Below are 26,232 nucleotides of genomic sequence, written 5' to 3'. Positions count from 1 at the left end.
TCAGTTCCTCTCTCTGGCGAACCAGGACCAGAACCAGCCCGGCAGAACCAAGCTGGACCGAGAGAGGCAGAAGTCCTGCATGACGGAGCTGGTACGACTCAAGTACTGTACTTAACCCTTTCACTGCCACGCGACAGCGGGTTAACCAGTGAAAGGGTTAAAGGAACACGCCAACATTTAGGGAGATTAGCTTACCGTCTTCTCCAGAGAGAGACAAGAAGATAGATACCAGTTTCCTCTCTGTGCGTTCAGTAGAAAGCTATCTGGCTGCACGTTAGCCTAGCTTAGCACAATGAATGGAAGCGGACAGTGCTGGTTAGCCTAGGCATTGTCCAACTAACACCTCTCCCTAAGGCTAACTAGCACTGTCCGCTTCCATTCATTGTGCTAAGCTATAGGCTAACGTGCAGCCAGATAGCTTTCTACTGAATGCACAGAGAGAGGAAACTGGTATCTATCTTCTTGTCTCTCTCTGGAGAAGACTGTAAACTAATTTCCCAAAGTATTGGCGTGTTCCTTTCCTTCCACAAAGATGAAAAAGAATAAGAAAAGTTGGTTGTTCTTGCCAGCTTATTCACAAATTCAAAAGCATGCGTGTACTGCACACTATTGACTAAGAAAAAGGAATGGACGCTTTTGTAAACAGCCAGATATATCAATGCAAACTTAACATTTAATGGTTTATGATGTGTGTACTACTATACTTCCTGGTCCACTTATGGTGGTTTCTGATGTGTGTACTACTATACTTCCTGGTCCACTTATGGTGGTTTCTGATGTGTGTACTACTATACTTCCTGGTCCACTTATGGTGGTTTCTGATGTGTGTACTACTATACTTCCTGGTCCACTTATGGTGGTTTCTGATGTGTGTACTACTATACTTCCTGGTCCACTTATGGTGGTTTCTGATGTGTGTACTACTATACCTCCTGGTCAGCGTATGGTGGTTTCTGATGTCTGTACCTTCTTGTTGTTTCTGCTGGTAGGAGAGCATTGGTCAGCAAGCTAAAGCCATGAGGTCACAGGTCAAGAAAAGTACAGTGAAGGACAAAATCAAGCTGACCCACAACTTCCTCCAAAAGCTACGCTTCCTGGCTGTTGAAGTAAGACATTCTGAACTATACGTGTTTATCTGTACAGAATAGACGGTGTTCCATAGATTAGATTAGATTACATTACATTAGATTACATTAGATTCAAATGTATTGTCATTACAAGCACAAGTACAGTGCAACGAAAAGAAGTTTGGCATCCAACCAGAGTGTAAATGTAACAGTAAAGTGCAACAGCAATATACAATGTACAGGTGATTAAACTGGCTATAAAATATATAGATTAGTACTACTGAGTAATAGTGCTAATCAGATACAATGTATGTACAGAGTTGTAGTATTAATATGTACAGTGATACAGGTATAAAGACACTATGGTAGTAAGTCATACTGGCCAGCAGCGTAACTAGTAAGAGTAGGTAAGGGATATGTACAGATATAGATATAGTATCTACAGATATGTAAAAAGGATTATATGCAGGTATGTACAGACAGATGTGTATATATATATATATATATATATATATATATATATATATATATATATATATATATATATATATATATATATATATAATATGATCCTCTGAACCATAGGGGGACATTTTAACACATCAACTGTTTTAACCCTTTCACTGCGACAACACAGAAGGTTAACCCTTTCACTGCCACACAACAAAGGGTTAACCCTTTCACTGCCACACAACAAAGGGTTAACCCTTTCACTGCCACACAACAAAGGGTTAACACTTTCACTACCACACTACAGAAGGTTAAAGGAACATTCCTATTATTCCTCTTCCAGCCTCAACACACCGTCCCCGACGTGTTCATCTGGATGATCGCCAACGGGAAGCGGGTCGCCTATGCTCGCGTGCCGTCCAAGGACATCCTGTACTCCAGCGTGGAGGAGGAGATGGGGAAGGACTGTGGGAAGGTCAAAACCATCTTCCTGAGGGTGCGTCTGTCTTCTGAGACACTGTCCACACTGTCCAGCGTCTGCTGCGCGTTACTTTTAGTCATCCAGTGTATTCGTTATTATTATCAATTACCACACCTTGATTTTCCATTCACGGTGGCCCACTGATGTGATTCTTATTACTCTTATTAATTACTCTAATAACTCTAGTTAGTGCATTATTCTGTGATTTCATGTGCTGGGATTTCTATAGCCTCAATTCTATGCTAAATATAATGTTATGCCTATTTTTATGTCTGCACTTGCATTGCTCTTATTCTGCCAATCTTATGCTCATTTTATGTTTATTTTATGTTTATTTTACTGATGTGAAGCACTTTGGGCTGTAATACTTGTATTAAAGGTGCTATACAAATACAGTTTATTATTATTATTGTTATTATTAATAATAATAATAATAGTAGTAATAATAATAATACTATATTGTATTGTATCATTATTAATAATAATAACAATACTACTAATAATACTACATTATTATGATTAGTATTATTATTAATAATAATACTACATTGTTATTATTATTATTATTATTATATTACTTGTCCCCCCCCCCATCTATCGCAGCTCCCTGGTAAGAAGGGCTTCGGCTCTGCTGGCTGGGTGGTCCAGGCCAAGATCGAGATCTACCTGTGGCTGGGCCTCAGCAGACAGAAGAAGGACTACCTGATCGGCCTGCCCAACGGCTTCGACGAGAACAAGCTGTCCAAGGGCCCCGGCATGCCCTCGTCCCCCCCCATCAGCCTGACCTACATGAGTACGAGCCCTTTCACTACTACACCATTCACTAGGGATGGCCCATATTATCGGCCTACCGATATTGCCATTAAAATGTCATATCGGATGATCGGTTTTAAATTTTTTTATTTAATTTTGCAACATTTATTTAAGCAAGGAAGAACAAATTCGTATTTTATTTATTGTGAGAAGTATGCATAATGTTGTGTTAATTCCACAACAAGAGATATGTAATGTTAATTACCTGAAATAATTCCGTTTTTGGGGGGGGGGGGGGGGGGGGGGGGGGAACCCCGCATAATATCGGTATCGGTTGATATGGTATCGGAAATTAAGAGTTGGACAATATCGGTATATCGGATATCGGTAAAAAAAAGCCAATATCGAACATCCCTACTATTCACTATACTGTATGTCCCATCAGCCTGACCTACATGAGTACGAGCCCTTTCACTACAGTACACTATTCGGATATCAGTGTTTCCAGCCTCATCAACCCGTCAGCTGCCGTTCCGTGAAGTCTGCGTTGTGTTTGTTATTTGTTGGTTGATGGCAATCTTTTGCTGGCTGTCACACACTGTATCACCCCGTTTGATGCATCCGGGCAAAATAATCAACTCGAAAACGTGATCTCTTTTCTTGGTGGGATGTTTATTTTCATAAACTAAGGGTCTCGTACAGAATGAAACAAATTGAAAGTGTTTAAAAGGTGAAGAAACTAGATTAATTCATTCTATCCCTCTCTTGGTTGTTTTGCGGCCTAGCTCACTAGCCGAAGCCTGTCCTGTTAGCCGGTAGCTATCTGTTCTATTAGCCGAAGCTAGCTATGACCTTGTGGTTGTGGTTTTCCCTTCCCCCCTTCCAACCCTCGTCCGAGAGCTGGGAGCTCAGCTCCTGTCTCGCTTGCTATCCAACCCTCTTCTGTCTGTTACCCGAAGAATACCAGCTATAATGTCTATTTCCCTAGCAACAGCTGTTAGCCATAGCAACGCTGCCCTATATCTCCTACTCTCGTCACTAAGCGATGGCTGCCGCTTGTCCCCTCTGACCCAATCAGACTGCTGCTATGGCTTAAAATGAACACTCTCTCTATCTCTGTGAGTGACCTTGGCGCTGCCGGCTTCTTGTCTCAAACGCTTGCTTCTACACAGACATAATTTCAGTGTGTCCCTCAGTCTACTACTGATGTAGGAGAGAGGCTAAATCCCACTTTACCTTAATTAAAAGGTTTTTACTTACGTACTAGGGCTGCACGATTAATCGTTTTTTAATCGAAATCGCGATTTGGAATGATGCAATTATCAAATCGCCAAGCCTGCAATTAAATTTTTTTTTTTTTTTTTTTTTTTTTTTTTTTTAACCAGGAAGTCCCATTGAGATACAAGATCTCCTTTGCAAGGTAGACCTGGCCAAGTCAAGTCAAGTCAAGAGTTTTAATTGTCACGGCATACAGGTATACAATGAAATGCGGGTGGTCTTGCCCGCAACGATGTGCAATACAGTGGTACAACATAATAGAATAAAAAATAAAAATAAAAAATTGTGCAGTAAACGGGTAACATGGAGTGACATCTCGGTTAGCATGTAGCATTAGTGTTACAAAGGGTCAGATTAAACCGAATATATATATATATTTATTACTTGAGATATATTGTATAGTATTTGTATATCGTCTGATATCCCTTGTATATTCTTTGTACATATACACTAGGGCTGCACGATTAATCGTTTTTTTATCGAAATCGCGATTTGGAATGATGCAATTATCAAATCGCCAAGCCTGCAATTAAAAAAAAAACTAAAAAAAAACATTTTTTTTTTTTTATTTAACCAGGAAGTCCCATTGAGATACAAGATCTCCTTTGCAAGGTAGACCTGGCCAAGATGACAGCAATAACATTTGCAATACATCACACAGCAATAAAATGTGCGATACATCACACAAGAACATAATAAATGTGCATGTATACAATACATCACATGTAAACACAAAGCAGAATAGTCTACATGATAGTAAAAGTGTATAATACAGGGTAATACAGTAATTTTGCAGTTGGGACCCGAGTCCCGACTACAGAAAGCAGCAACATTCTTCTTGTAAATTTTTTTTTAAATATGTTATAATCGCATCGCAAATCGCAATCGCAATATCTGTCAGAATAATCGCAATTAGATTATTTCCCAAAATCGTGCAGCCCTATTACGTACCTCATGTTTTAACACACACACACACCCACACCCAGGGCCTGTTAAACTAATATCTATATGTTGTTATAACCATACTGAAAACCATTGATTTCCTTCATGTCCCATCAGCCTGACCTACATGAGGACGAGCCCTTTCACTACACTATTCACTATGTCACGACATGGCAGCAGCTTTATTGGTCCTGTTCTTGACATTTTGGGACTTGGAAATAATGTCAGGAAGGTCAGACGTCTTCCTGGTTAGAGTCAGGTTAAGGTTAGGCAAGAAAAACAATTAGTTAAGGGTTAATGTTAGGTTAAGGTAATGGGTAGGAAAGGGTTCATCTTAGGTTAAGGTAATGAGCAGAAAAGGGTTAATGTTAGGTTAAATGCTGTTCCACCCGATGGGGTCGGTACCGACCCCAAAATGGCATATGGTCATAAATCATAAAGTGTTGCATATTTTTTGCGATTTTTTAATCAAATGTTTTCAAGTATTAACATCACTAACATGTCACAAAAGCATGTAGAATGTATATTTTCATCAATACGTTAGTTTAGCAATAGGTTAAAAGTGCCATTAGAGTTTTAACTTCTCGATTTGCTGAAGTCTATTCCAAGACGACGACCATTTTGGAAAATTTGAATCATGGGAATTGTAGTTTTTTTGTGGCCATCTTGTCGAGGGGATGCATAGCTGTGGATCAGCGTTGGAATTATTCCGAACTACACTTCCTGGCAGATACTGTGGTGGTTCAAAGTTCAGCGTTCTGAATCAATTATTTCAATAACTGTTATTATTCGGGATAATAAGCCACAAAAGGTAACGTTTTTGACAAATATTGAAACACAGTTAGTTTCTCCTCCCTATTGTTAGCATGTAGCAACAATTAGATCTGAAATTAGTTTCAAAATGGTTGCACTGTGGTGAAAATAAAAGGTACAGTAAATTACAGTAGATATCATTATCTGTTCTTATGCACGCCTGGTGATACTAAATCCAAATTGAACTCGGGCATTTGAAAGATAATATATGTATATATATATAAATGTGCGAATTGGCTATAATAAGGTAATTTATAAGTTAGTTTAAGCTAATGGGTAGGAAAGGGTTAATGTTAGGTTAAGCTCATAGAGTAGATTCACTGATTAATCATTGTATGAAATGTACCGAATATATATAGAGTAGATTCACTGATTAATCATTGTATGAAATGTACCGAATATATATAGAGTAGATTCACTGATTAATCATTGTATGAAATGTACCGAATATATATAGAGTAGATTCACTGATTAATCATTGTATGAAATGTACAGAATATATATAGAGTAGATTCACTGATTAATCATTGTATGAAATGTACAGAATATATATAGAGTAGATTCACTGATTAATCATTGTATGAAATGTACAGAATATATATAGAGTCGATTCACTGATTAATCATTGTATGAAATGTACAGAATATATATAGAGTAGATTCACTGATTAATCATTGTATGAATTGTACAGAATATATAGAGTAGATTCACTGATTAATCATTGTATGTAATGAACAGAATATAGAATTGATTCACTGATTAATCATTGTATGGAATGAACAGAATATAGAGTTGATCCACTGATTAATCATTGAATGAACAGAATATAGAATTGATCCACTGATTAATCATTGTATGAACAGAATATAGAATTGATCCACTGATTAATCATTGTATGAACAGAATATAGAGTTGATCCACTGATTAATCATTGTATGAACAGAATATAGAGTTGATCCACTGATTAATCACTGTATGACCAGAATATAGAGTTGATCCACTGATTAATCATTGTATGAACAGAATATAGAGTTGATCCACTGATTAATCATTGTATGAACAGAATATAGAGTTGATCCACTGATTAATCAGTGTATGAACAGAATATAGAGTTGACCCCCTGATTAATCAGTGTATGAACAGAATATAGAGTTGACCCCCTGATTAATCACTGTATGACCTGAATATAGAGTTGATCCACTGATTAATCACTGTATGACCTGAATATAGAGTTGATTCACTGATTAATCATTGTATGGAATGAACAGAATATAGAGTTGATCCACTGATTAATCATTGAATGAACAGAATATAGAATTGATCCACTGATTAATCATTGTATGAACAGAATATAGAATTGATCCACTGATTAATCATTGTATGAACAGAATATAGAGTTGATCCACTGATTAATCATTGTATGAACAGAATATAGAGTTGATCCACTGATTAATCACTGTATGACCAGAATATAGAGTTGATCCACTGATTAATCATTGTATGAACAGAATATAGAGTTGATCCACTGATTAATCATTGTATGAACAGAATATAGAGTTGATCCACTGATTAATCAGTGTATGAACAGAATATAGAGTTGACCCCCTGATTAATCACTGTATGACCTGAATATAGAGTTGATTCACTGATTAATCATTGTATGAACAGAATATAGAGTTGATCCACTGATTAATCATTGTATGAACAGAATATAGAGTTGATCCACTGATTAATCAGTGTATGAACAGAATATAGAGTTGACCCCCTGATTAATCACTGTATGACCTGAATATAGAGTTGATTCACTGATTAATCATTGTATGAACAGAGTATAGAGTTGACCCCCTGCCTCTCTCCTCCCTCCCTCCCTCCCTCCCTCCCTCCCTCCCTCCCTCCCTCCCTCCCTCCCTCCCTCCCTCCCTCCCTCCCTCCCTCCCTCCCTCCCTCCCTCCCTGCCTCTCTCCCCCCTGCCTCTCTCCTCCCTCCCTCCCTCCCTCCCTCCCTCCCTCCCTCCCTCCCTCCCTCCCTCCCTCCCTCCCTCCCTCCCTCCCTCCCTCCCTCCCTCCCTCCCTCCCCCCTCCCTCTCTCTCTCCCCTCCCTCTCTCCCTCCCTCTCTCTCTCCCTCCCCTGCCTCTCTCCCTCCCTGCCTCTCTCCCCCCCTGCCTCTCTCCTCCCTCCCTCCCTCCCTCCCTCCCTCCCTCCCTCCCTCCCTCCCTCCCTCCCTCCCCCCTCCCTCTCTCTCTCCCCTCCCTCTCTCCCTCCCTCTCTCTCTCCCTCCCCTGCCTCTCTCCCTCCGCTGCCTCTCTCCCTCCCTCCCTCCCTCCCTCCCTGCCTCCGCTGCCTCCCTCCCTCCCTCCCTCCCTCCCTGCCTCTCTCTCTCCCTCCCTCCCTCCCTCCCTCCCTGCCTCTCTCCCTCCACAGTGAAGCAGATCTTCCAGCTCAGGGTCCACATGTACCAGGCCCGCAGCCTGTTTGCAGCCGACAGCACCGGCCTGTCGGACCCCTTCGCCCGGGTGTTCTTCTCCACACAGAGCCAGGTCACGGAGGTGAGGGACGCCTTCATTGATCCCCCTGGGGGTCACAGGTCACAGAGGTGGGGGATGCCTTCATTGATCCCCCAGGAGGACAGTATAGAGCAGTGTTTCTCAACTGGTGGGTCGCAACCCAAAAATGGGTCGCGGGGCCATTTTGAGTGGGTCACGGATGTGTGTGTAAAAAAAAATATTATAATAATAATTCGATTTTTTTTTTTTTTTGCACTACCTATCTTTGTGAAAGTGGCTTCTCAGCTCTGGTCCAGCTGAAGACAGAGCGGAGGAACAGACTGGACATTGAGCATGACCTCAGAGTTGCTTTGTCTACCATCACCCCAGACTTTGAGACTCATGTCAGGAGCAAACAACATCCCCAGTTATCCCATTAGTTCCCTGGGATGTTAAGCTAAGAAGTCTGCTAAGAAGCATATATTATTTATTATTATTTGATTATTTTATTTCATTGTGTTTTTAGCACTAGCTGCACTTTTGTTGCAACCCCAGTTATCCCCTTAGTTCCCCCAAACTTAGGTCTGTTATGTTAAGCTAAGAAATCTGCTAAGAAGCATAATATTATTTATTATTATTTTATTTCATTGGGTTTTTAGCCCTAGCTGCACTTTTGTTGCACTTTTTTGTGTTTATTTCATGTTTTTAACAGTGCATGAAAGATTGTGTATTACTGCAAATATTTTGTTTTTTTAAATAAATCAGAGTGTTAGAAAATTTGGGTCGCGACTTAATGACTAAGGGAAATGTTGGGTCAGTACAGTACCGGCGCCATAGTAAACATGAATGCAATGTGGATGGAAAACGCTCCACGTACTGTAGGACGCAAACGACCTCTCACTGTACTTGAGTTACCCGAGTTGCACCGCGTGTCCGTGGCGTGACGATTGCGTATTTTGTCTTGATGAATAATTTAATCAGATTAGGAAGCGTTCACTGTAGCAGAACCTAGATTATTGGCCTCATGGATCTACATTACCGTACATCATCAGCACACAGCCGTGTCCTATCTGCCCAACACGCGTGTCCTATCTGCCCAACACGCGTGTAAATGTGTACGTTCAAGGACCACTGGTCTAAGGCTACGTTCACACTGCAGGCGAAAGTGGCCCAAATCTTGTTTCACGACAGTGTGAACGGCACCACTCACATGGAATCTGATCTTTTCAATTCTGATTCGGGCCGCTTTCATAATAATATGTCGTTCCTCAATCAGATACAGGTCAGATTTGTTTCGCAACGCGCAACCTCAAGTCTGAACGGTCACGCGACGTTCATGTGACTTTTACGTCACTCTACATTGACATTTATCACAATTTTCATCTTCTTTATTGTTAATTTGCGCACGCGGGTCAGTTCAGGAGCGTGTAACCGGCTCACACTGGAATCTGATATTGGCCACATTTAAGGCGAGACAGTACTGTACCTCCTAATAGGCAAACATATTTTTTTTGTATAGATATCACTATGAAACTTTCCCAGTTTGTTATGTACATAACAACTAAGAAAAAATGTATTGCACGTTTTCGGAGATTTTATGTTTATATTTGCAAAGTGTGCCATACATAATTAAATATGAGCTAATTTGCATATGTCGGCAGGATAGACATCACACATTGGATGATGCCAGATAAAAAAACATTTGTTTCATTATGTTGACACATTTAACTTTTTACAGAAGGGATTGTGGCTCTGTCTTTTTATCATCCCATAAATCAGGAAATGCTGTCGACTCTACAGTCATAACAAATATATTTTAGCCATGTTTTCTGGTATAAATCAGACTATGAATGACATATCAACAAACCCCATTTGCAAAAAGAAGCAGGGTATAGATAGGAAGACATTTGGAAAGTATGGTGTGTGCAGGGCCGTAGCCAGGGTTTAGAAATTAGGGAGGACCATTTATTTTTTTGGCCCAGACCGGCCCACCATAATTAGTCGGACACCACCCACCAGTACACCATCCTTGCGGTCCCCTTAAATATGCGTACCTACTGTACTATTCCCCCAACCCACTACAAAGCTGGGTAGTAAGTGCCATGGACAAGTGTACCAGTGTACTCACTCGCTCTTGGCTGAATCTTGTTTTGGGTGGTGATGTAAAAACACCTGCATCATAGCAGGCTCAGGACTGGCAAAGTAGTCTATAGCCTGTTCATCCCTGTCTCTCTCCTCCACAACCTGGCTTGACTAGACATAAGGAGAGAGAGAGATGATTACAATTAACTGGTACATTCAGGTCCAGAATAGTTGGAATTCCCTGACAAAGATGTGCAAAAAGCTGTACAATTTAAACAATACCATACTGGTAATGAGCAAATAGTTGAATAGTTACAAATAGTTATGGCTACGGCCATGGGTGTGTGTAGGTGCTAGGGAAATGGGACATTTTATCTCTTGCGTGTACGAATTTATTTGGGGGGGGGGAAACTGCCTCAAAGTTCTGTATTGTAATTGTGATCTATGGACACAATCAGACAACATTAAGTAAAATAAACAACTAATTATGTGTTTTAGATATTTTATTGCCACTAGTTTGAAATAAGACATGTTAAGCAAGCAAAATATAACAAAATCTCAATATCGCAGAGAGAAAAAAAAGCAAAAAGGCAATTTCGGGGGTACTGTCTCGTAAAAAAAATAAAAAATGTAAACAGCCAAACAAAGAAATCTGATCGGAGCAATATATCAAATTAAATCGAGAAGGCTTGCAGTGTGAACGCAGCCTAAAGAACGACTCCTGCTACGCGTCTCTTAGGTCCCCTAGATACCTCCTGAATACTTCACCCCGGTCAGTGAATCCCACAACCACAGAACTAGAGCAAGCATAGCAAACCTGAAGCCTGCTTCTTTCAGTTCCACACTGGGCCAGTGCTCCCTTACTTTCTCTGGAGCCCAGGATTGGAACAAGCTGCCTCTCCCCATCAAGCAGAGCTCGAGCCTCCACAGCTTCAAGAGGAACAAGCTGCCTCTCCCCATCAAGCAGAGCTGGAGCCTCCACAGCTTCAAGAGGAACAAGCTGCCTCTCCCCATCAAGCAGAGCTCGAGCCTCCACAGCTTCAAGAGGAACAAGCTGCCTCTCCCCATCAAGCAGAGCTGGAGCCTCCACAGCTTCAAGAGGAACAAGCTGCCTCCCCATCAAGCAGAGCTGGAGCCTCCACAGCTTCAAGAGGAACAAGCTGCCTCTCCCCATCAAGCAGAGCTCGAGCCTCCACAGCTTCAAGAGGAACAAGCTGCCTCTCCCCATCAAGCAGAGCTCGAGCCTCCACAGCTTCAAGAGGAACAAGCTGCCTCTCCCCATCAAGCAGAGCTCGAGCCTCCACAGCTTCAAGAGGAACAAGCTGCCTCTCCCCATCAAGCAGAGCTCGAGCCTCCACAGCTTCAAGAGGAACAAGCTGCCTCTCCCCATCAAGCAGAGCTGGAGCCTCCACAGCTTCAAGAGGAACAAGCTGCCTCTCCCCATCAAGCAGAGCTGGAGCCTCCACAGCTTCAAGAGGAACAAGCTGCCTCTCCCCATCAAGCAGAGCTCGAGCCTCCACAGCTTCAAGAGGAACAAGCTGCCTCTCCCCATCAAGCAGAGCTGGAGCCTCCACAGCTTCAAGAGGAACAAGCTGCCTCTCCCCATCAAGCAGAGCTGGAGCCTCCACAGCTTCAAGAGGAACAAGCTGCCTCTCCCCATCAAGCAGAGCTCGAGCCTCCACAGCTGCAAGAGGAACAAGCTGCCTCTCCCCATCCAGCAGAGCTCGAGCCTCCACAGCTTCAAGAGGAACAAGCTGCCTCTCCCCATCAAGCAGAGCTGGAGCCTCCACAGCTTCAAGAGGAACAAGCTGCCTCTCCCCATCAAGCAGAGCTCGAGCCTCCACAGCTTCAAGAGGAACAAGCTGCCTCTCCCCATCAAGCAGAGCTGGAGCCTCCACAGCTTCAAGAGGAACAAGCTGCCTCTCCCCATCAAGCAGAGCTCGAGCCTCCACAGCTTCAAGAGGAACAAGCTGCCTCTCCCCATCAAGCAGAGCTGGAGCCTCCACAGCTTCAAGAGGAACAAGCTGCCTCTCCCCATCAAGCAGAGCTGGAGCCTCCACAGCTTCAAGAGGAACAAGCTGCCTCTCCCCATCAAGCAGAGCTGGAGCCTCCACAGCTTCAAGAGGAACAAGCTGCCTCTCCCCATCCAGCAGAGCTCGAGCCTCCACAGCTTCAAGAGGAACAAGCTGCCTCTCCCCATCAAGCAGAGCTCGAGCCTCCACAGCTTCAAGAGGAACAAGCTGCCTCTCCCCATCCAGCAGAGCTGGAGCCTCCACAGCTTCAAGAGGAACAAGCTGCCTCTCCCCATCCAGCAGAGCTCGAGCCTCCACAGCTTCAAGAGGAACAAGCTGCCTCTCCCCATCAAGCAGAGCTCGAGCCTCCACAGCTTCAAGAGGAACAAGCTGCCTCTCCCCATCAAGCAGAGCTCGAGCCTCCACAGCTTCAAGAGAAGCGTCAGGAAGTGGCTCATGGACAGAATAGAGGAATAGCCCCCTATAGTTTGAATGGGTTTCCAATCAGTTTTTAGTTATTGTGTGATATCAAATGTTTGCTATAGGTTAGACTTCTAATGTTTTAAAATGTATGTGTTTTGTCAGTGTCATTGTTGTGTTTTTGTTGTGGCCTAACAGCCCTGGGACCATGACGGAAATAAGGGTCTTACTCTTTTCTCATGTTATCCTTTGGATCCTTGTTGTGTGTTTTTAATCCATCACTAAAATAAAATAAAATCAAATAAAATCTTCCCGCAGGTCCTGCAAGAGACGCTGTGCCCCACCTGGGACCAGCTCATGGTGTTCGAGAACGTGGAGCTGTTCGGGGAGGCCTGCGAGCTGAGAGACGACCCCCCCATCATCGTCATCGAGATCTACGACCAGGACACAGTGGTGAGCGCGGCGGCTCCGACCGGAGCCAGTCTGACCACAGTCCGTTAAATAAACAAACCGTCTAACGTCACGTATAGCTCGGATTCTCAGACAGTCTGTCTGACTTCCACTTGAAATGTAAGGCCCTAAAGACGTCATTCAAATGCAAACAAGTTCCTGCATTTGAATGATGTAAGTGTTTTTTTTAATCAATCTGTATATTATATCACACAACATGTATTTGTTAAAGGAACACAGCAACATTTTGGGTCATTAGCTTATCGTCTTCGCCAGAGAGAGACAAGAAGATGGATACCAGTTTCCTCTCTGTGCGTTCAGTAGAAAGCTATCTGGTAGGGTGCTCCAGTAGCACACCATGTTACCGCGCTCGCGCGGGACTCCGTGCTGCGTCACGGATCTGGTTGACTCCGAGTTCGATTCCCGGACTCGCCGTCATTTGCCGAATGTCTCCCCCTGCTCTCTCTCCCGTTTCACCCTACAACTGTCGGTCATGCTTGACCAGAAAAGCGATAAACGTTAAAAAAAAAAGAAAAAAAAATAACTATCTGGCTGCACGTTAGCCTAGCTTAGCACAATGAATAGAAGCGGACAGTGCCGGTTAGCCTAGGCATTGTCCAACTAACACCTACTAACCGGCACTGTCCGCTTCCATTCATTGTGCTAAGCTAGGCTAACGTGCAGCCAGATAGCTTTCTACTGAACACACAGAGAGGAAACTGGTCTCTATCTTCTTGTCTCTCTCTCTGGCGAAGACGATAAGCTTATTCCCCAAAATGTTGCTGTGTTCCTTTTAAGTTTGTCGGTTGGTTAGTCTGTTAGAAATGTTTGCGCTTTTATGAGTATGAATATGAATAACATTTTGAAAGAATGCTTTTGTTAACTGACTATTCTATATTTGCCCCTGATCGCCCATTGTTTTGGATGCCCCCCTTGGATAAGTAGAGTGTGACCCCGTATCGCCTGTGGAGGCACCTTATTGTGTGGCGAGGAGAATGTACCGTGACTAAGGCATGCAGGAGGACTAAGGAACCCTCCGGCGGACTCTTGTGTCGATCTTACAGCCGGAGCGGGTGTCCTCGGTCGCCTTAGGCTTCTTGCATTCCTTAACGTGGGCAAGCTGTGCCCGTTGTATGTCGCCGAGAGACGACTCGGACTCTTTGTAACCACTGACTGCAAGAGAGCGGGAGAGAAAACCCACAACGTTGCGTAACCCTTTCCAAAAAAAGAGAATTTATTATCAGAGAAATCCAACCTGTTTTGCAGTTCACTGGTTATGTTATTATTAGGCATCTTGCTTGTTTTTTCCAAAAAAAAAAATATTATTTAGCTCTTTTGTCTTCATTGCTCCTTTTGTCGATACTCCTACCGGGGAGCGTGTGCACGTCAAGCCACGGCTTCCTCCTCTCGGTACAGTATCGTCAAAACGATCAACGATACGACACGGGCGCCTTTTTATTTTTCTGTTGGATTGAGTTATTGTGAAACCATGACAACATGAACAGCTGACCGCGACTCGTCAGGATTGGAGATGGTAGGAAAAAAAAGAAAAAAATATATATAAACACCACTCTTTCAGATGATTCAAAACTCAGAATTCATGTTTCGTGGTCCCGGGCCGCGTGTAGCTTTTCTCCAACGCGTCCGTGTTTCCGGGTTCCCGTTTTGCGCTCTGATTGGCCAGGTCATGTGACATGTGCGCCAATCGTGGGACGGCAAGTTCTGCGCCTATTTCCGGGTCGAACAGCCTGCAAACTACCTAACGCCTAGTTTATCACTGGTTAAGCTTAGGCGACTCTTTCGCAGTTGGTTAAGGTTAGAGTTTGGAATCAGGGCAGGCGTTCTATCGCCCTGCTCTAAGACAAACTCTAACCTTAACCAACTTCGAAAGAGCGCCTAAGCTTAACCAGTGTAGAAACTTGCGGTCCCACGATTGTGCGTACATATCACATGACCTGGCCAATCAGAGACGCGGAAACACGAACGCGTTGGAGAAAGGCTACAGGCGTCCGGGCCTTCATCCCTAAAGGTCTATAACCCGTCTCTGCTTATGCTTCTTTTTTTCTCTAATTCCAGGGCAAAGCCGAGTTCATGGGCAGGACGTTCGCCAAGCCCATCGTCAAGATGGCCGACGAGCACTACGGCCCCCCGCGGTTCCCCCCCCAGCTGGAGTACTACCAGATCTACCGGGGCAACTGCAGCGCGGGCGAGATGCTGGCGGCCTTCGAACTGCTGCAGGTCAGTGGCTCAGGAGGTGGAGTGGGCGGAGCGGGCATCTCTAGGTTCCCGGTTCGATTCCCGCCTCTCCCCCAGGCAGCGTGTCGAAGAAGTGTCATCCCTTTCACTGCCACACGACAGCCGGTTAACCCTTTCACTGTGAAAATACAGAAGGTTAGCCCTTTACTATCACACAACCGACGGCGATGCTCCATCATTAGCATCATTAGCTCCGCATTTGCGGAGCTAATGATGCTAATGATGGAGCATCGCCGTCGGTTGTGTGATAGTAAAGGGCTAACCTTCTGTCGTGTGGCAGTGAAAGGGTTAAAATGTCAACCGACCAATAAATGATAAGCATACACTGCATGTATCACGCGCGTCACGTTTGACTAGAAAAATCAACGTCAGTCAGTCAATCGATCATATAATCCTAATGTTATATTAAAATGTGTATCGTTGTGATTCACTTGTGTTCAGATCGGCCCCAATGGGAAGGCGGACCTGCCCCCCATCGATGGACCCACAGACCTGGAGCGCGGCCCCATCCTGCCCGTGCCACTGGGCATCAGGCCGGTGCTCAGCAAGTACAGGATCGAGGTGAGGAGCTCCTTCACAGCTGCTGCGTTAACGCGACGTATTGTTCTAATGCTACGTATTGGATTTGTGAGGATTCGTTGTTGGTGTGGACCCAATAGCAATAACAGGAACGAGAGAGAGAGAGACAGGCAGGACACAACGGGGGGTAGTTGAAACAAGGCTTTACTTGTTCTTCACAAGGCTTTAACTACAACAACAAAACAATAATCAGTACCTCAGCATAAGCTGGCAGATTACAATGAATGTGACAGGATAGGTAAAGGAACCGACCGGGGAGTGACAGGAACAGACAGAATATATAGGGAGACTAATTACTAACAAGACACACCTGGACAGACAAACAATGACAACAATATATAACATGACAGGACTGAATATCAATCTATACAAATACAAACGACAACACACTAGACCAGACCAGGGAACAGAGTGGGTAACAAAGACAACACCACGGAGAACACATTGAACAATAAAGACATTAGGAGAATACACATATGAATAGGGACTAACAGAGGGAGAAGGGATAGAAGCGGGAACACTCCACTACCACTAGAGGGGGCTGCAGGGCAGGCTTTCTGAGGTGGAGGGGGAATGGGACCAGGCTGTGGAAGCGGATCCTGACAGGATTGAGAAACAGACGCAGAGTATTTCACCAAAAGCAGGTTTACCTATAATTAGCCAGATACCTTTTTTTGAAGATTTAACAGTATAACTTAACATTTTAGGATTTTAATTTGTAAAGCTAAACTTTAATGTTGTGTTGTGTAGGAATGTCATTCATTCATACATATTGATAATTGTGAATTATGAACTAAAGATATCAGAAGTTATTCAGTGATATCTTCTGAACATTATCTGGATACCTGCGTGAATCCTGCTTTGTGAAGTAACCTTTCAGTGAAGTCTGGAACCAATGATAAGTGGTTTTGATATCAGTGATAATCCATGATAATCTGTGATAATATGCTGGCACGAAAATGTTATATGTGTACAGACAATGTAAAAATAAGCCTGTTCAGAGCCTATTGTACTCCGTTTTATAAAAACTGCAGGTAGCAGCATATAATGATGCATTTAGGATCCTCCTTAAGCTCCCAAGATGGACTAGTGCGAGTTATATGTTTGTGACCACAGATGTCCCCACCTTCCATGCTCTGCTGAGGAACCTGATATGTGTCGTTTATTAGAGTCGAAAAACAAGATAATAGGTGCCATTAGTGATGTAAAACTAAGTGAAACATTGGAACCGATGCCTTTATGTATTTTAATGTATTTTAATCTATGTTGTTGGCCTTGTTTCTTTTGTTATTGTATTCTTGTTGTTGTGTTGTATATGTGTAATATGGACCTTGAGTCTGAAATAAAGTCTTCATCATCATCATCATCATACTCCGTCCTCTCCAGGTGCTGTTCTGGGGCCTGAGAGACCTGAAGAGGGTCAACCTGACCCAGGTGGACCGGCCCCGCGTCGACATCGAATGTGCCGGGAAAGGGGTCCAGTCTGCCCTCATCCAGAACTACAGGAAAAACCCCAACTTCAGCACACTGGTCAAGTGGTTTGAAGTGGTAATGCATCACTCAAATATATACTTTTTTTTACAATGATTTACATTTATAAAATGTTTAGGCATTTAGCAGATGCTCTTTATCCAGAGACATCTTACAACAAGTACAACAGTAGAGTTCAAACTCTAGTATCAAGATGGACAGAAAGAGCATTGATTCTAAGAGGAAATAAAATATAATTTACAATTCATCCACACAATTCATGGGATTATTTAAAGGTGTTAATAGATAACATTCAGCCACTAGATGTCACACTAGAGCACCAGCGTCTCACTTATCCAATCAGGTGCATTCCACGTGGGGAAATGGGAAGTATAGGGAGGGGCTACAGTACATGAAGTAGGGAGGGGCTACAGTACATGAAGTAGGGAGGGGCTACAGTACATGAAGTAGGGAGGGGCTACAGTACATGAAGTAGGGAGGGGCTACAGTACATGAAGTAGGGAGGGGCTACAGTACATTAAGTAGGAGGGGGATACAGTACATGACGCACGCAACATGTAAACAACAACCCTCCAAACATTTTTTAAATGTTAAATTCATTAATCAAGAATGTTTGAGGGAGAAAAGCAATACTTTTATTCCACACCTTTCTAAAAGCTCTGGATGTATTTTTATTTTACTCCACATACTTCTTTTTTATCTATAGCACCTAAAAAAAGTGGTATTTCAGATGTATCAACACTAGAAGACACATAGAACCTTTAACTATTGTTTACTCTTTTTTTACTCTGTATTGTATATTGTACGTATATTGACTGAACACTTTTAGCTTACATACTTTTGACTTTCTATTTTATACTTTTAATTAGGGATGTTCGATGTTGGCTTTTTTACCGATACCGATATACCGATATTGTCCAACTCTTAATTTCCGATACCGATATCAACCGATACCGATATATGCAGGGTTTCCCCCCCCAAAAAATGGAATAATTTCAGGTAATTAACATTACATATCTCTTGTCGTGGAATTAACACAACATTATGCATACTTTTGACAATAAATAAAATCTGAATTTGTTCTTACTTGCTTGCCTGGGTAAATAAAGGTTAAATAAATGTAAAAAAAAAAGATTTCTTAATTTTTTTGAAAACCGATACCGATCATTTTCGATATCGCATTTTAATGCCAATATCGGCCGATAATATTGGACATCCCTACTATTTATCTATTGTTATCTAGCACTCCCAGGAGCTCATAACAGAAAAGAGCATTTCATAGAAAAGTATTGTGTATTTTTTTATGACAAGTCAACTAATAAAGAAACTTGAACTTGAACTGAACTCCGCGTGTTTCCGTCAGGACCTGCCTGGGTTAGGGTTAGGGTTAGTTATTAACTCTGTGTGTCTCCGTCAGGACCTGCCTGAGAACGAGCTGCTCCACCCGCCGCTCAACATCCGGGTTGTGGACTGCAGGGCGTTCGGCCGCTACACCCTGGTCGGTTCCCACGCCGTCACCTCTCTGCGCAAGTTCATCCACCGCCCAGCAGACAAGCAGGCCAACAACTACTCTACGTCAGGTAGGCTGGCCCCTACAAGCTGCACCTAGAGTCACACCGGGACCCCACCAGGGGCGCGGGCGCAATCACTTGCTGGTTTCGTGCGAGAACAGGGCGCGTGGCCGTCCACACCGAGTCCGACTTCAGAGCGGGCGAAAGTGCACGGAGGAAGGCACGTTTACATTGGAACAGCTGTAAAACCATGCACATTTCGACCTCTCTGACCCGGCCCCTCCAGCTGCTGTCATCTCCCCCAATATACATTACATACATTGAAAACACCGATATCTCTCATTCCCCCCTTTGATTCTAATCAAACCTTCAGAATCAACAGACCACTTGGTTTTTTTCAATCATACTCATTAATGGATCTGTACCCGCATCACACCTAAACCAGCAGGGATAAACAACGGTCAGGGAGGAGAGAGAGAGAGAAGAAAGAGAGAGACACAGATTTGCAACTTTTCAGACAACACACCTAACCCCTTTGGCCCCCCTTACTCAGGTACACCCAACGTCAAATCAGGGCGCTCCCTTCCCTCTATTACAGTACACCCCCCATCTTGGGCCGGTCCCGTCTTCTAGGGCAAGGGCCCCTTTCCTGAGACGGCTCCCTTCCTGAGCTGGTCCCCGTTCCAGGGCGCGGTCCCCTAGGCAAACGTGTCTCCTCTGGTCTGCTACTGCCTCAGTGTCTCTGGGCTGTCCTCTCCACCTCTGCTCTCCCACCGCCGCCGTCTCCTCCCTCTCGTCGTAGATGATCTGTGTACCAGGCTGCGGTGCCTGGCCCCTGCTCAGCTGCCTTCTATCTCCAGTCTGTCTCCTGGTCGAGAGTCGTCTCCACCACTGTTGGTCATCTCTAGACTCTGAAAGCAGAAAAACAACACCAGCTGTCCTCTGCACACTCGACCTCCCTTGTTTTTCTCTTAGTCTACGACCTTCTCCACACGCATATCTGTCCCTGTTTGTCGTCTTCCGTCGTGACACCAGCAGCTAACCGATCCCCACTTTCGTCGCCCTATCTTCGTCCCAGGTTGGCCCCCGGCGCGCACCAGTTCTTCTGGTGACTGTGTCGTCTGAAAACTCTGCCTATTTATTAGGTGTGAGAAGGCCCCACTGGAATTCAAAATCCCTTAACTTGAATCACTCCCCCATCTTTATTCCATAAACTCCCCTGCACTACCCCCCTCTCTCCACTAGAGGGTAGTAGAGACCTATCTTCAAATATTTGCCTGCATTATCCCACTGCCCCCCCTAGATGGCGGCCAAAATCAGTCTAGAGTATTTTAGCTGACGTGTCACTCTCTGGTTCTTATCTGTTCTTATCTCCTCGTGGCTCTGTGCAAATGGCTACTCTCTCAAACAAACGGCCGCTGCCCTTCCTTCCAAGGCCTAAAAACACAGCTGTTTTCCTCTCTTTTCTATCCATATCAGGGGACGCTTCTCCCGGACTAAACTCTTGCTTATCGGACATAATACACACTTTAAGGTAAACCCCCGATCGGCTTTCCTCCCGTCATGACAAATTCCGGCCGTCTTAAGACCACAGCGACCAGTTTAAGGTGGGCCGTCTCCAGGCGACGGTCTTGTCATACCAGTCCCGCCATAACAATTTTCCCGTCTGATTTCAGCCCCCCCCCCCCCCCCCTCATCTCGCATTTACACTCCTTCTACCCTGGCCCCGTTTGTTTTTCATTCTCTGTAGATAAAACCCCTCTCGGTTTTCAAAACACCACTCTGCCTCTCTGCCTGTCCCAAAACACACTCCTACACCGTGACTGTTTCCTCTGTGTCTTCAAAACACATTACAGCTGGCTTCTCTGTCGCTACTTATTTACGGATGCACTATCTGTTTGTTTTTATTGGCTTGCGAGGTTAGATAAAGCTAAGACCCTTAGCGTGAGACACACTCAAGTTTTTTTCTTCAACGTTGTCTGGCGTCCATGGTTCCGCTCGGTTCGGTTGCTGTGCCCCCTCATGGCCTCTGTCATGGCCATGGCACTCCCCGTCTCCAGCCCCATTGTCTTTAACCACCGTTGGCATCGTCGTCTCAACCTAATCTAATCTCGATCTGCAATCCGGCTGTCAACGGCAACAACTGTTGGATTCTGATCAATCAGCCAGTATCACGTCTTCGTCTGTTTGGCTTGTGTTATCCTCTCCATCCACTGACCTCTGCGTTGTGTTTGTTTCTCTCCGATGTCTTCTCATACTGGCTGTACAATCCTTATCTTTCCCCGTTAATGCAATCCACAACCATAATAATTCACCACCTTCGTAAGAATTCGACACCTTGACAGCACCTTTCTTGGAAGAGCGTTGTTTATTAAATAAACAGAACCTCATAATCAGATGTTGTCAGATCGTATTGTCATTGCTATCTATTCAGTCCAATATTTTGTTTTATTTCATACTTATCTTGTTTAGCAGTCTCTGGAGCGTAACAGTAAGAAGCATTTTGTATAAAAGTATTCTGTACTTCTGTGTGACAACTATTAAAGAAACTTGAAACTTGAAACAATAGTGGCTCAGGCTTTGTCGTGAGCCAAAACCCTCCTCGTGTTAGCCGAAGCTAATGATGATGTGGCATTCCCCCCCCCCCCCCCTCTCTGTGATGATAGGAGGGAGCCGTCTCAAAGTCTCTGATGGTGTCTTCTCTCCCGTGGGATTCGTTTCTTTGGTCTGCCCTAGTTTCTCTTGGTCTGCCTTACACCCGGCAACACTGTCAGATTTATAGGATCTTCGTCATAGCAAGTTCAAGTTCTTTAATAGTTGTCATACAGAAGTACAGAATACTTTCATACAAAATGCTTCTTACTGTTACGCTCCAGAGACTGTGCTAGACAAGATAGTATCAAATAACATAATAACATAATATAGCATGAATTTAGAAGAAGAATGAGGTCACAGTTGTTCGGTATAGACATATGTACAATGTTCTGAGTTACCATATAATATACAATACACAATACTATGCAGTGTACTAATGTACAGTACTATCTAGTGCAAAGCAGAAGTGGGATGAGGTACAATTTTAGGTACAATTTACAGTAAGGTGTACGAGTTGTAGTGCAATCCTTCATCCATAAATATAAAGTGTGGGGAGTGGGTGCTACAGTGTGTTTGTTTAAAGTGGGTGTGTGCTATAAAGTGTGTGTAGTGGGTGCTACAGTGTGTTTGTTTAAAGTGAGTGTGTGCGTGTGGATGTGTGTGCTATGTGTGTTTGGTGGTTGTTGTTGTGTAGTGTTCATTCATTGTTCGTTTAGCAGCCTGATGGCCTGGGGATAGAAGCTACTTCTGAGTCTTTCTGTGCTCGCCTTGAGACTCCTGTGTCGCTTGCCTGACGGCAGCAGTTCAAAGAGGCAGTTGTTCGGGTGGCTCGAGTCCTTAATAATTCTCTTAGCCTTCCCCTTGCAACGCTTGTTGTAAATGTTCTGGAGAGTGGGGAGCCCCCCTCCAATTGTGCGTTCGGCTGAACGTGTCACTCTTTGTAGTCTGCTTTGGTCTTTTGCAGTGCTATTCCCAAACCAGGAGGTGATGTTGCCGGTCAAGATGCTCTCTATTGTACATGAGTAGAAGTTCTTAAGGATCTTCTGGCTGACTTGGAACTTCCTTAGGCGCCTGAGGAAGTAGAGGCGTTGTCGTGCCTTCTTCACCACACTGTTAATGTGTATGGTCCATTTCAAGTCCTCGGATATGTGGGCTCCGAGGTACTTGAAGCTGTTGACTCTCTCAACCGGTGCCCCGGTGCCTCAACAACGGCCTCGCCCCTCTCCTGGTTACTATGTGCCGCTGCCATGACAACTGCTTTAACCTTTAAACACACATTTTAACCGTCTGTTCCATTAATGTCAAACCTCTCTCCCTCGCTCCTGTGCCTGCTGTTCGTATCATCTTGTTGATGTTCTTGATGGAATGTAAACACCCTGCTCACTGCTCGGTGTGCTGCTCACACTGACTGCTTCCACCACCCTCTGCTAAACCTCTCTGACCCGGCCCCTCCAGCTGCTGTCATCTCCCCCAATATACATTACATACATTGAAAACACCGATATCTCTCAAGTCGGACACCATGACTCAACGAGACCTTCTGATAGCAGGGATGATTGTTCTATTAGGATCTCTGTTTAACAGTACTGTATATTTGCATATCGTGTATGTCACAAATGTAACAGTACTGTATATCTGTATGTCATGTATGTCATAAATGTCATGATATATCTGTATTTCTGTATGTTGTGTATGTCATAAATGTCATTATGAATTGAAAATGGGGGACCCTGATGTAAACAAGATGAAAGTCTTTCTCTGGTCTGCATCCCCTTAACAATTGTGTGTATTGAGCCGTACTGTATTGTACCCATTCTACAATCTGTTAATAAAGTTTTCAATCAATCAATCAATCAAATTGAGTAGGACACCATGACTCAACGAGACCTTCTGATGACAGATGGCCATAAGAAGTTTTGAAAATGTGAAAAATGCTGTCAGAGAAGAATCCTTGCAGCTTTAATGATCACACTTGTTTCATGGATGTATCCCTCCTTGCGTGTTCATACCAGGAATCAAACAGTTTGAACATTTAATGCCTTCATGTCTTCGTTACTGTCTGTCTATCATACGTGAGGAAAACGTGTCCTTTTACGTCTTCTAGAGGAGATCATTGTTGTCAACCTGGAACCCGAGTGTAACTTCAAGAAGGTGGAGACTGTGGTCAAACTGGACTGTGTAAGTTACAACCAGATTAACATTGAGATGAAAAACAAATGATTATATATATTATATATTTATTATTATATATTATTTTAATTATAAAGCTAACACATTTCTGTGTCATCCTTTTTCTCTCTCCTAGGGCTCAGATGCTGTAGTCAAAGTTGAGGTAAACATGAGAATATCTCTATTTCACTAGATCACAAATTTAATATTGAAAACCTTTATTTATCCCCGAGGGGAGATTCAGAACAGAATTTTATTCAGATGAAATTAAGGCATTTAATTGTTTTGGTCACTTCAAGAAACGGAAAGTAAACATTCTCTCTGTGAAAACATGTTTGATAAGGTCTTAGAAACGTATCTGTAAAAAAAAAAATTATGTTTGATGAGGTCTTAGAAAACTCTCTCTGTGAAAAAAAAGATGGCGTTTGATGAGGTCTTAGAAAACTCTCTCTGTGAAAAAAAGGATGACGTTTGATGAGGTCTTGACAAATTCTCTCTGTGAAAAAAGGATGACGAAAAGGACGGAAAGGGGAAGAAGAAGAAGAGGAAGAAGGGAGAAGAGCCGGAGGAGGAGGAGCTGGACGAGAGCATGCTGGACTGGTGGTCCAAGTACTTTGCCTCCATCGACACCTTGATGGAGGTGGGCGTTGGAGAAACAGCATTCTGACTGACCTCTGACCTCTGACCTATCTCACGCCCGGCTGAGGGTCAATTTAGTTTCACTGCCACACGACAGAAGGTTAGCCCTTTACTATCACACAACCGACGGTGATGCTCCATCATTATGAATGATGGAGCATCGCCGTCGGTTGTGTGATAGTAAAGGGCTAACCTTCTGTATTGTCACAGTGAAAGGGTTAACCGGCTGTCCTGTGGCAGTGAAAGGGTTAAGATAAGATAAGATTAAAAAAAAAAATAATAATCTTCAATGTCTCGTTCACATGCACAGTTTGGAATAACAGTAGAATTGATCCTCCAGATTCTGATTGACCTGCAGTCTCACGTCTCGCCCTCTTTTCTTGATCCTCCAATCACAACTGTTGATTCCCTGTCAGACAACCTTTGATTGGAGGATCAAGAAAAGAGGGCGGGGTTTGAGAGAGGTACATTTTAAGATAAGATAAGCTATTCCTTTATTGATCCCCTTGGGGGAAATTAATTTGCCCGTGCAGTTTAAGATAAGATAAGATACAAAATAAATACATTGGGCTATCTTGAAACGAGGAACTTTTTATGGCAATAGCCTACTTGCTTAAAGGTCTTGAAACGAGCAAAATAATCTGTGCAGTAAGAAACGTTGACTTATTAACGCACAGTATCTGTATGTCATGTATGTATCTATAAAATAAGCGTAAAGAGATTACAAGGATGATGTCACAAAATAAAACAAAGTCTTCCAAACATTCCCATGCAGTGTGGAATAACAGTAGCATATCGCGGCATACATACCTTATGCATACTGCACCTTGTGTGTGTACTGTATACTTATTTCATCAGAGCATATATTTAGCTTTTTTTTTTTTTACATTTAGCATTATTAAATTATATATAGATTTGATATTAGATTATTAGATTATATATATTGTAACTATATTTATTGTAGGGCAATTATAACTGAGAGGGCATACATATAATATAACATCCTCATCTTGCACCTTGACCTGTTTACACCGCCTACTTGCCCATAGGCGCATGTCCAGAGTTAATTATATTGTTATGTTGTTTACACTGGCTATTTTTATTGTATACAAATGTTTAATTCTACACTGTACTATAATTATATGACCTGTATCATGTCTTCTGCCACCTGTACCCCCCCTCCCCCCTCCCCCTCCCCCATGCCACTATGATGCCTGAATTTCCCCCAAGGGGAAATAATAATAATAATAATAATAATAATAATAATAATAATAATAATATAATAATAATATAATAAAGGAATATCTTCTCTTCTCTTGATCCTGCAGATCCTCAAGGCTCAGGAGGCCGCCATGGCTGAGGCGGACGACAAGGAGGAGCAGGACATCGCAGCGGAGAACGGAGGTGAGAGCTGACCTTGAATCAGACCTGACAGGGCCTTGAATCAGAGCTGACGGGCCTTGAATCAGACCTGACAGGGCCTTGAATCAGACCTGACGGGGCCTTGAATCAGACCTGACGGGCCTTGAATCAGACCTGACAGGGCCTTGAATCAGACCTGACGGGGCCTTGAATCAGACCTGACAGGGCATTGAATCAGACCTGACGGGGCCTTGAATCAGACTAGAGAGGGCCTTGAATCAGACTAGAGAGTGGAGGTGATACCTGATGGGGCCTTGAATCAGACTAGAGAGTGGAGGTGAGAGGGCCTTGAATCAGACTAGAGAGTGGAGGTGAGAGAGCCTTGAATCAGACTAGAGA

The 26,232-nt window shown here is 43.5% G+C and overlaps 1 protein-coding gene across 1 annotated transcript; it reads left to right on the top strand.

The window, feature by feature from the left end:
- On the top strand, positions 1-25,875 carry LOC311248701 (otoferlin-like; the record flags this gene model as incomplete). The annotated part of the gene is made up of 14 exons (XM_084339540.1): positions 1-91; positions 990-1,106; positions 1,861-2,013; positions 2,602-2,791; positions 8,206-8,330; positions 13,100-13,234; positions 15,308-15,469; positions 15,929-16,048; positions 17,453-17,614; positions 18,975-19,137; positions 23,768-23,841; positions 23,969-23,995; positions 24,341-24,472; positions 25,800-25,875. Coding segments are annotated over 14 exons (1,727 nt in total), but the record flags the coding sequence as incomplete, so codon positions are not given.
- Between the last annotated feature and the right edge of the window lie 357 nt (positions 25,876-26,232).

Source organism: Notolepis coatsorum, assembly GCF_963971535.1.
Source record: "Notolepis coatsorum genome assembly, contig: SCAFFOLD_1405, whole genome shotgun sequence".
Taxonomy (NCBI): Eukaryota; Metazoa; Chordata; class Actinopteri; order Aulopiformes; family Paralepididae; genus Notolepis; species Notolepis coatsorum.
Note: the sequence above shows the minus strand (reverse complement) of the source record. Positions and strands in the feature narration are given on the sequence as shown.